General features: G+C 52.7%; 1 protein-coding gene across 1 annotated transcript in view; it reads left to right on the top strand.

Moving 5' to 3' along the window:
- Nucleotides 1–12588, top strand: part of LOC137312256 (serine/threonine-protein kinase 36-like) — a gene marked incomplete at its 3' end in the record, with an annotated part of 210176 nt that overhangs the window by 144214 nt on the left and 53374 nt on the right. The window contains exon 6 of the mRNA XM_067978874.1: nt 11322–11581. Coding sequence (XP_067834975.1) covers nt 11322–11581 — 260 coding nt within the window. The remainder of the gene's footprint in view (nt 1–11321; nt 11582–12588) is intronic.

Below are 12588 nucleotides of genomic sequence, written 5' to 3'. Positions count from 1 at the left end.
AGAGAGATCGGCACTCCCCGATTAACACAGAGAGAGAGATCGACACTCCCCGATTGACACAGGGAGAGAGAGAGATAGATCGACACTCCCCGATTAACACAGAGAGAGAGAGAGATCGACACTCCCTGATTAACACAGGGAGAGAGAGATCGACACTCCCCGATTAACACAGGGAGAGAGAGAGAGAGATCGACACTCTCCGATTAACACAGAGACAGAGAGAGAGCGACACTCCCTGATCATCACAGAGAGAGAGAGAGATCGACACTCCCCGATTAACACAGAGAAAGAGAGAGAGAGAGATCGACACTCTCCGATTAACACAGAGAGAGAAAGAGAGATCGACACTCCCCGATTAACAGATAGAGAGAGAGAGATCGACACTCCCCGATTAACAGAGAGAGAGAGAGAGAGAGATCGACACTCCCCGATTAACACAGAGAGAGAAAGAGAGATCGACACTCCCCGATTAACAGATAGAGAAAGAGAGAGATCGACACTCCCCGATTAACAGATAGAGAAAGAGAGAGATCGACACTCCCCGATTAACACAGAGAGAGAGAGAGAGAGAGAGGTCAACACTCCCCGATTAACACAGAGAGAGAGAGAGAGATCGACACTCCCCGATTAACATTGAGAGAGAGAGCGAGATCGACACTCCCCGATTAACACAGAGAGAGAGAGAGAGATCGACACTCCCCGATTAACAGAGAGAGAGAGAGATCGACACTCCCCGATTAACACAGAGATAGAGAGAGAGATCGACACTCACCGATTAACACAGTGAGTGAGAGAGATCGACACTCCCCGATTAACTGAGGGAGCAAGAGAGAGAGAGAGAGATCGCCACTCCCCGATGAACACAGGGAGAGAGAGAGAGATCGACACTCCCCGATTAACAGAGAGAGATAGAGATCGACACTCCCCGATTAACACATAGAGAGAGAGAGAGATCGCCACTCCCCGATGAACACAGGGAGAGAGAGAGAGATCGACACTCCCCGATTAACACAGAGAGAGAGAGATCGACGCTCCCCGATTAACACAGAGACAGAGAGAGATCGACACTCCCCGATTAACACAGAGAGAGACAGAGATCGACACTCCCCGATTAAGACAGAGACAGAGAGAGATCGACACTCCCCGATTAACAGATAGAGAAAGAGAGAGATCGCCACTCCCCGATGAACACAGGGAGAGAGAGAGAGATCGACACTCCCCGATTAACAGAGAGAGATAGTGATCGACACTCCCCGATTAACACAGAGAGAGAGAGAGAGATCGCCACTCCCCAATGAACACGGAGAGAGAGAGAGATCGACACTCCCCGTTTAACACAGAGAGGGAGAGAGAGAGATCGACACTCCCCGATTAACACAGAGAGAAAGAGAGAGAGAGAGATCGACACTCCCCGATTAACACAGGGAGAGAGAGAGATCGACACTCCCCGATTAACAGAGAGAGAGAGAGAGAGAGATCGACACTCCCCGATTAACACAGAGAGAGAGAGATCGACGCTCCCCGATTAACACAGAGACAGAGAGAGATCGACACTCCCCGATTAACACAGGGAGAGAGAGAGATCGACACTACCCGATTAAAACAGAGACAGAGAGAGATCGACACTCCCCGATTAACAGATAGAGAAAGAGAGAGATCGAAACTCCCCGATTAACACCGAGAGAGAGAGAGGTCAACACTCCCCGATTAACACAGAGAGAGAGAGAGAGAGATCGACACTCCCCGATTAACACAGAGAGAGAGAGAGATCGACACTCCCCTATTAACACAGAGAGAGAGAGAGCGACCCTCCCCGATTAACACAGAGAGAGAGAGAGAGAGAGATCGACACTCCCCGATGAACAGAGAGAGAGATCGACACTCCCCGATTAATACAGAGAGAGAGATCGACACTCCCCGAATAACACAGAGAGAGAGAGATCGACACTCCCCGAATAACACAGAGAGAGATAGAGATCGACACTCCCCGATTAACCCAGAGAGAGAGAGAGAGAGATCGGCACTCCCCGATTAACACAGAGAGAGAGATCGACACTCCCCGATTGACACAGGGAGAGAGAGAGAAAGATCGACACTCCCCGATTAACACAGAGAGAGAGAGAGATCGACACTCCCTGATTAACACAGGGAGAGAGAGATCGACACTCCCCGATTAACACAGGGAGAGAGAGAGAGAGATCGACACTCTCCGATTAACACAGAGACAGAGAGAGAGCGACACTCCCTGATCATCACAGAGAGAGAGAGAGATCGACACTCCCCGATTAACACAGAGAAAGAGAGAGAGAGAGATCGACACTCTCCGATTAACACAGAGAGAGAAAGAGAGATCGACACTCCCCGATTAACAGATAGAGAGAGAGAGATCGACACTCCCCGATTAACAGAGAGAGAGAGAGAGAGAGATCGACACTCCCCGATTAACACAGAGAGAGAAAGAGAGATCGACACTCCCCGATTAACAGATAGAGAAAGAGAGAGATCGACACTCCCCGATTAACAGATAGAGAAAGAGAGAGATCGACACTCCCCGATTAACACAGAGAGAGAGAGAGAGAGAGAGAGAGGTCAACACTCCCCGATTAACACAGAGAGAGAGAGAGAGATCGACACTCCCCGATTAACATTGAGAGAGAGAGCGAGATCGACACTCCCCGATTAACACAGAGAGAGAGAGAGAGATCGACACTCCCCGATTAACAGAGAGAGAGAGAGATCGACACTCCCCGATTAACACAGAGATAGAGAGAGAGATCGACACTCACCGATTAACACAGTGAGTGAGAGAGATCGACACTCCCCGATTAACTGAGGGAGCAAGAGAGAGAGAGAGAGATCGCCACTCCCCGATGAACACAGGGAGAGAGAGAGAGATCGACACTCCCCGATTAACAGAGAGAGATAGAGATCGACACTCCCCGATTAACACAGAGAGAGAGAGAGAGATCGCCACTCCCCGATGAACACAGGGAGAGAGAGAGAGATCGACACTCCCCGATTAACACAGAGAGAGAGAGATCGACGCTCCCCGATTAACACAGAGACAGAGAGAGATCGACACTCCCCGATTAACACAGAGAGAGACAGAGATCGACACTCCCCGATTAACACAGAGACAGAGAGAGATCGACACTCCCCGATTAACAGATAGAGAAAGAGAGAGATCGACACTCCCCGATTAACACCGAGAGAGAGAGAGGTCAACACTCCCCGATTAACAGAGAGAGAGAGAGAGAGAGATCGACACTCCCCGATTAACACAGAGAGAGAGAGAGAGAGATCGACAATCCCCGATTAACATTGAGAGAGAGAGAGAGAGATCGACACTCCCCGATTAACACAGAGAGAGAGAGAGAGAGATCGACACTCCCCGATTAACAGAGAGAGAGAGAGATAGACACTCCCCGATGAACACAGGGAGAGAGAGAGAGATCGACACTCCCCGATTAACAGAGAGAGATCGAGATCGACACTCCCCGATTAACACAGAGAGCGAGAGAGATCGCCACTCCCCGATGAACACAGGGAGAGAGAGAGAGATCGACACTCCCCGTTTAACACAGAGAGAGAGAAAGAGAGAGATCGACACTCCCCGATTAACACAGGGAGAGAGAGAGATCGACACTCCCCGATTAACACAGAGAGAGAGAGAGAGATTGACACTCCCCGATTAACACAGAGAGAGAGAGATCGACGCTCCCCGATTAACACAGAGACAGAGAGAGATGGACACTCCCCGATTAACACAGGGAGAGAGAGAGATCGACACTCCCCGATGAACAGGGAGAGAGAGAGAGCGATCGACACTCCCCGATTAACACAGAGAGAGAGAGAGATCGACACTCCCCGATTAACACACAGAGAGAGAGATAGTGATCGACACTCCCCGATTAACACAGAGAGAGAGAGAGAGATCGCCACTCCCCAATGAACACGGAGAGAGAGAGAGATCGACACTCCCCGTTTAACACAGAGAGGGAGAGAGAGAGATCGACACTCCCCGATTAACACAGAGAGAAAGAGAGAGAGAGAGATCGACACTCCCCGATTAACACAGGGAGAGAGAGAGATCGACACTCCCCGATTAACAGAGAGAGAGAGAGAGAGAGATCGACACTCCCCGATTAACACAGAGAGAGAGAGATCGACGCTCCCCGATTAACACAGAGACAGAGAGAGATCGACACTCCCCGATTAACACAGGGAGAGAGAGAGATCGACACTACCCGATTAAAACAGAGACAGAGAGAGATCGACACTCCCCGATTAACAGATAGAGAAAGAGAGAGATCGAAACTCCCCGATTAACACCGAGAGAGAGAGAGGTCAACACTCCCCGATTAACACAGAGAGAGAGAGAGAGAGATCGACACTCCCCGATTAACACAGAGAGAGAGAGAGATCGACACTCCCCTATTAACACAGAGAGAGAGAGAGCGACCCTCCCCGATTAACACAGAGAGAGAGAGAGAGATCGACACTCCCCGATGAACAGAGAGAGAGATCGACACTCCCCGATTAATACAGAGAGAGAGATCGACACTCCCCGAATAACACAGAGAGAGAGAGATCGACACTCCCCGAATAACACAGAGAGAGATAGAGATCGACACTCCCCGATTAACCCAGAGAGAGAGAGAGAGATCGGCACTCCCCGATTAACACAGAGAGAGAGATCGACACTCCCCGATTGACACAGGGAGAGAGAGAGAAAGATCGACACTCCCCGATTAACACAGAGAGAGAGAGAGATCGACACTCCCTGATTAACACAGGGAGAGAGAGATCGACACTCCCCGATTAACACAGAGAGAGAGAGAGAGATCGACACTCCCCGATTAACAGAGAGAGAGAGAGATCGACACTCCCCGATTAACACAGAGATAGAGAGAGAGATCGACACTCACCGATTAACACAGTGAGTGAGAGAGATCGACACTCCCCGATTAACTGAGGGAGCAAGAGAGAGAGAGAGAGATCGCCACTCCCCGATGAACACAGGGAGAGAGAGAGAGATCGACACTCCCCGATTAACAGAGAGAGATAGAGATCGACACTCCCCGATTAACACAGAGAGAGAGAGAGAGATCGCCACTCCCCGATGAACACAGGGAGAGAGAGAGAGATCGACACTCCCCGATTAACACAGAGAGAGAGAGATCGACGCTCCCCGATTAACACAGAGACAGAGAGAGATCGACACTCCCCGATTAACACAGAGAGAGACAGAGATCGACACTCCCCGATTAACACAGAGACAGAGAGAGATCGACACTCCCCGATTAACAGATAGAGAAAGAGAGAGATCGACACTCCCCGATTAACACCGAGAGAGAGAGAGGTCAACACTCCCCGATTAACAGAGAGAGAGAGAGAGAGAGATCGACACTCCCCGATTAACACAGAGAGAGAGAGAGAGAGATCGACAATCCCCGATTAACATTGAGAGAGAGAGAGAGAGATCGACACTCCCCGATTAACACAGAGAGAGAGAGAGAGAGATCGACACTCCCCGATTAACAGAGAGAGAGAGAGATAGACACTCCCCGATGAACACAGGGAGAGAGAGAGAGATCGACACTCCCCGATTAACAGAGAGAGATCGAGATCGACACTCCCCGATTAACACAGAGAGCGAGAGAGATCGCCACTCCCCGATGAACACAGGGAGAGAGAGAGAGATCGACACTCCCCGTTTAACACAGAGAGAGAGAAAGAGAGAGATCGACACTCCCCGATTAACACAGGGAGAGAGAGAGATCGACACTCCCCGATTAACACAGAGAGAGAGAGAGAGATTGACACTCCCCGATTAACACAGAGAGAGAGAGATCGACGCTCCCCGATTAACACAGAGACAGAGAGAGATGGACACTCCCCGATTAACACAGGGAGAGAGAGAGATCGACACTCCCCGATGAACAGGGAGAGAGAGAGAGCGATCGACACTCCCCGATTAACACAGAGAGAGAGAGAGATCGACACTCCCCGATTAACACACAGAGAGAGAGATAGTGATCGACACTCCCCGATTAACACAGAGAGAGAGAGAGAGATCGCCACTCCCCAATGAACACGGAGAGAGAGAGAGATCGACACTCCCCGTTTAACACAGAGAGGGAGAGAGAGAGATCGACACTCCCCGATTAACACAGAGAGAAAGAGAGAGAGAGAGATCGACACTCCCCGATTAACACAGGGAGAGAGAGAGATCGACACTCCCCGATTAACAGAGAGAGAGAGAGAGAGAGATCGACACTCCCCGATTAACACAGAGAGAGAGAGATCGACGCTCCCCGATTAACACAGAGACAGAGAGAGATCGACACTCCCCGATTAACACAGGGAGAGAGAGAGATCGACACTACCCGATTAAAACAGAGACAGAGAGAGATCGACACTCCCCGATTAACAGATAGAGAAAGAGAGAGATCGAAACTCCCCGATTAACACCGAGAGAGAGAGAGGTCAACACTCCCCGATTAACACAGAGAGAGAGAGAGAGAGATCGACACTCCCCGATTAACACAGAGAGAGAGAGAGATCGACACTCCCCTATTAACACAGAGAGAGAGAGAGCGACCCTCCCCGATTAACACAGAGAGAGAGAGAGAGATCGACACTCCCCGATGAACAGAGAGAGAGATCGACACTCCCCGATTAATACAGAGAGAGAGATCGACACTCCCCGAATAACACAGAGAGAGAGAGATCGACACTCCCCGAATAACACAGAGAGAGATAGAGATCGACACTCCCCGATTAACCCAGAGAGAGAGAGAGAGATCGGCACTCCCCGATTAACACAGAGAGAGAGATCGACACTCCCCGATTGACACAGGGAGAGAGAGAGAAAGATCGACACTCCCCGATTAACACAGAGAGAGAGAGAGATCGACACTCCCTGATTAACACAGGGAGAGAGAGATCGACACTCCCCGATTAACACAGGGAGAGAGAGAGAGAGATCGACACTCTCCGATTAACACAGAGACAGAGAGAGAGCGACACTCCCTGATCATCACAGAGAGAGAGAGAGATCGACACTCCCCGATTAACACAGAGAAAGAGAGAGAGAGAGATCGACACTCTCCGATTAACACAGAGAGAGAAAGAGAGATCGACACTCCCCGATTAACAGATAGAGAGAGAGAGATCGACACTCCCCGATTAACAGAGAGAGAGAGAGAGAGAGATCGACACTCCCCGATTAACACAGAGAGAGAAAGAGAGATCGACACTCCCCGATTAACAGATAGAGAAAGAGAGAGATCGACACTCCCCGATTAACAGATAGAGAAAGAGAGAGATCGACACTCCCCGATTAACACAGAGAGAGAGAGAGAGAGAGGTCAACACTCCCCGATTAACACAGAGAGAGAGAGAGAGATCGACACTCCCCGATTAACATTGAGAGAGAGAGCGAGATCGACACTCCCCGATTAACACAGAGAGAGAGAGAGAGATCGACACTCCCCGATTAACAGAGAGAGAGAGAGATCGACACTCCCCGATTAACACAGAGATAGAGAGAGAGATCGACACTCACCGATTAACACAGTGAGTGAGAGAGATCGACACTCCCCGATTAACTGAGGGAGCAAGAGAGAGAGAGAGAGATCGCCACTCCCCGATGAACACAGGGAGAGAGAGAGAGATCGACACTCCCCGATTAACAGAGAGAGATAGAGATCGACACTCCCCGATTAACACAGAGAGAGAGAGAGAGATCGCCACTCCCCGATGAACACAGGGAGAGAGAGAGAGATCGACACTCCCCGATTAACACAGAGAGAGAGAGATCGACGCTCCCCGATTAACACAGAGACAGAGAGAGATCGACACTCCCCGATTAACACAGAGAGAGACAGAGATCGACACTCCCCGATTAACACAGAGACAGAGAGAGATCGACACTCCCCGATTAACAGATAGAGAAAGAGAGAGATCGACACTCCCCGATTAACACCGAGAGAGAGAGAGGTCAACACTCCCCGATTAACAGAGAGAGAGAGAGAGAGAGATCGACACTCCCCGATTAACACAGAGAGAGAGAGAGAGAGATCGACAATCCCCGATTAACATTGAGAGAGAGAGAGAGAGATCGACACTCCCCGATTAACACAGAGAGAGAGAGAGAGAGATCGACACTCCCCGATTAACAGAGAGAGAGAGAGATAGACACTCCCCGATGAACACAGGGAGAGAGAGAGAGATCGACACTCCCCGATTAACAGAGAGAGATCGAGATCGACACTCCCCGATTAACACAGAGAGAGAGAGAGATCGCCACTCCCCGATGAACACAGGGAGAGAGAGAGAGATCGACACTCCCCGTTTAACACAGAGAGAGAGAAAGAGAGAGATCGACACTCCCCGATTAACACAGGGAGAGAGAGAGATCGACACTCCCCGATTAACACAGAGAGAGAGAGAGAGATTGACACTCCCCGATTAACACAGAGAGAGAGAGATCGACGCTCCCCGATTAACACAGAGACAGAGAGAGATGGACACTCCCCGATTAACACAGGGAGAGAGAGAGATCGACACTCCCCGATGAACAGGGAGAGAGAGAGAGCGATCGACACTCCCCGATTAACACAGAGAGAGAGAGAGATCGACACTCCCCGATTAACACAGAGAGAGAGAGAGAGAGATCGACACTCCCCGATTAACACACAGAGAGAGAGAGATCGACACTCCCCGATTAACACAGAGAGAGAGAGAGAGATCGACACTCCCCGATTAACACAGGGAGAGAGGGAGAGATCGACACTCCCCGATTAACACAGGGAGAGAGAGAGATCGACACTCCCCGATTAACAGAGAGAGAGAGAGAGAGAGAGATCGACACTCCCCGATTAACACAGAGAGAGAGAGAGAGAGAGATCGACACTCCCCGATTAACACAGGGAGAGAGGGAGAGATCGACACTCCCCGATTGACACAGAGAGAGAGAGAGAGAGATCGACACTCCCCGATTAACACAGAGAGAGAGAGAGATCGACACTCCCCGATTAACACAGAGAGAGAGAGATCGACACTCCCCGATTAACAGAGAGAGAGAGAGATCGACACTCCCCGATTAACACAGAGAGATAGAGAGAGAGAGATAGATCGACACTCCCCGATTAACACAGAGAGAGAGAGAGAGAGAGACATCGACACTCCCCGATTAACACAGGGAGAGAGAGAGAGAGATCGACACTCCCCGATTAACACAGGGAGAGAGAGAGATCGACACTCCCCGATTAACACAGAGAGAGAGGGAGAGATCGACACTCCCCGATTAACACAGAGAGAGAGAGAGAGAGAGAGATCGACACTCCCCGATTAACACAGAGAGAGAGAGAGATCGACACTCCCTGATTAACGCAGGGAGAGTGAGAGAGAGATCGACACTCCCAGATTAACACAGGGAGAGAGAGAGATCGACACTCCCCGATTAACACAGAGAGAGAGGGAGAGATCGACACTCCCCGATTAACACAGAGAGAGAGAGAGAGTGAGAGAGAGAGAGAGATCAACACTCCCGATTAACACAGATAGAGAGAGAGATCGACACTCCCCGATTAACAGAGAGAGAGAGAGAGAGAGATCGACACTCCCCGATTAACAGAGAGAGAGAGAGATCGACACTCCCCGATTAACACAGAGACAGAGAGAGATCGACACTCCCCGATTAACACAGGGAGAGAGAGAGATCGACACTCCCCGATTAACACAGAGAGAGTGAGAGATCGACACTCCCCGATTAACAGAGAGAGAGAGAGAGAGAGAGATCGATACTCCCCGTTTAACACAGAGAGAGTGAGAGATCGACACTCCCCGATTAACACAGGGAGAGAGAGAGATCGGCACTCCCCGATTAACACAGAGAGAGAGAGAGAGAGAGAGATCGACACTCCCCGTTTAACACAGAGAGAGAGAGAGAGATCGACACTCCCTGATTAACACAGGGAGAGAGAGAGATCGACACTCCCCGATCAACACAGAGAGAGAGAGATCGACACTCCCCGATTAACGCAGAGACAGAGAGAGATCGACACTCCCCGATTAACACAGGGAGAGAGAGAGATCGACACTCCCCGATTAACACAGGGAGAGAGAGAGAGAGATAGACACTCCCCGATTAACGCAGAGAGAGAGAGAGATCGACACTCCCCGATTAACACAGGGAGAGAGGGAGAAAGATCGACACTCCCCGATTAACACAGAGAGAGAGAGAGAGAGATCGACACTCCCCGATTAACACAGAGAGAGAGGGAGAGAGATCGACATTCCCCGATTAACACAGGGAGAGAGGGAGAGAGATCGACACTCCCCGATTAACACAGGGAGAGAGAGGGAGAGAGATCGACACTCCCCGATTAACGCAGAGAGAGAGAGAGATCGACACTCCCCGATTAACACAGGGAGAGAGGGAGAAAGATCGACACTCCCCGATTAACACAGAGAGAGAGAGAGAGAGATCGACACTCCCCGATTAACACAGAGAGAGAGGGAGAGAGATCGACATTCCCCGATTAATACAGACAATCCCGGTCCACACACACCCGCCTCAGGCCACCGTGTGGGTGATGAGCTGGATGCTTATTTTTCGTCTCCTTATCTACGGAAGGATATACTCGCCTTGGAGGCGGTGCAACGAAGGTTCACTACATTGATTCCTGGGATGAGAGGGTTGCCCTCTGAGGAGAGATTGAGTAGAATGGGCCGAGACTCTCTGGAGTTTAGAGGAATGAGAGGTGATCTCATTGAAACATTTAAGATTCTGAGGGGGTTTCACAGGGTAGATGCTGAGAGATTGTTGCCCCTGGTTGGAGAGTCTAGAACCAGGGGGCATAGTCTCAGGATAAGGGGTCGGCCATTCAAGACTGAGATGAGGAGGGATTTCTTCACTCAGAGGGTGGTGAATCTTTGGAATTCTCTCCCTCACAGGACAGTGGATGCTCAGTCATTGAATATATTCAAGATCGATGGATTTTTGGACTCCAGGGGAATCAAGGGAAATGTGGATCGGGGGGAAAGTGGAGTTGAGGTCAAAGATCAGCCATGATCTGATTGAATGGCGGAGCAGGCTCGAGGGGCCGGATGGCCAACCATTGCTCCTCTGTCCTATGTTCTTAGGACCCTGAGGAAAGGCGTTGGAGCAGGACAGGCCCAGGCTCTGGCCCCGCCTTCTGCGGAGTTAGCTGACCACAGCGTGACCCCTGCCGCCCCGAAATAACTGATGCAGCTGGTTTATGATTGCGGCGATGGCCCTCCATTTTAAATTTTGATCCTTCCTGTCTCAGGATTGCGACAGGCTGACCGATTCCAGGGCCCAGGCCGCCCTGAAGCAGGAATCCGGGGAGAAAGAGTCCGACCCGGCCCCCTCCGCTGAACCCCAGCCCCCAGTGACCCACCAGCTGTCCAAAGCCAGGCAGGCAGCGGCGGAGAGGCCGTGGACAGGCAGCTCCTCCGACAGCAGTCCCCAGACAGCAGTGCCGGCCATTGCCCTGGTAAGGAGCAGCACGCCAGAGTGGGAGATGGAGCAGGGCCCACCGACTCCCAGGTAGGGGGAGGGTCAGTACCAATATCACAGGGGGAGGAGAGGTGAGGGGGGGAGGGGTCGATGAGGGCACAGGGGGCTGAACACAGATTGAGGATCGGAGGGGACGGGAAGGGGGGGTAATGAGGGCACGGGGGGCAGATCACAGACTGAGGATCGGAGGGAAGGGGAGGCGCGAGACGGTGGACGGGAGGTGAGGTGGGGGGGAGACGGTGGACGGGAGGTGAGGGGGGGGAGACGGTGGACGGGAGGGGAGGCGGGGGAGACGGTGGACGGGAGGGGAGGCGGGGGAGACGGTGGACGGGAGGGGAGGCGGGGGAGACAGTGGACGGGAGGCGGGGGAGACGGTGGACGGGAGGGGAGGCGGGGGAGACGGTGGACGGGAGGGGAGGCGGGGCAGACGGTGGACGGGAGGGGAGGCGGGGCAGACGGTGGACGGGAGGGGAGGCGGGGGAGACGGTGGACGGGAGGGGAGGCGGGGGAGACGGTGGACGGGAGGGGAGGCGGGGGAGACGGTGGACGGGAGGGGAGGCGGGGGAGACGGTGGACGGGAGGGGAGGAGGGGGAGACGGTGGACGGGAGGCGGGGGAGACGGTGGACGGGAGGGGAGGCGGGGGAGACGGTGGACGGGAGGGGAGGCGGGGGAGACGGTGGACGGGAGGGGAGGCGGGGGAGACGGTGGACGGGAGGGGAGGCGGGGGTGACGGTGGACGGGAGGGGAGGCGAGGGAGACGGTGGATGGGAGGGGAGGCGGGGGAGACGGTGGACGGGAGGGGAGACGGTGGACGGGAGGGGAGGTGGGGGAGACGGTGGACGGGAGGGGAGGCGGGGGAGACGGTGGACGGGAGGGGAGGCGGGGGTGACGGTGGACGGGAGGGGAGATGTGGAGACTGTCGATGGGAGGGGAGATGGGGGAGACGGTGGACGGAGGGGAGATGTGGAGACAGTGGATGGGAGGGGAGATGTGGAGACAGTCGATGGGAGGGGAGATGTGGAGACAGTCGATGGGA

The sequence above is a fragment of the Heptranchias perlo genome, unplaced genomic scaffold (genome assembly GCF_035084215.1).
Source record: "Heptranchias perlo isolate sHepPer1 unplaced genomic scaffold, sHepPer1.hap1 HAP1_SCAFFOLD_409, whole genome shotgun sequence".
NCBI lineage: Eukaryota > Metazoa > Chordata > Chondrichthyes > Hexanchiformes > Hexanchidae > Heptranchias > Heptranchias perlo.
The sequence above is the reverse complement of the archived record's forward strand: the minus strand, read 5'-3'. Positions and strand labels throughout refer to the sequence as shown.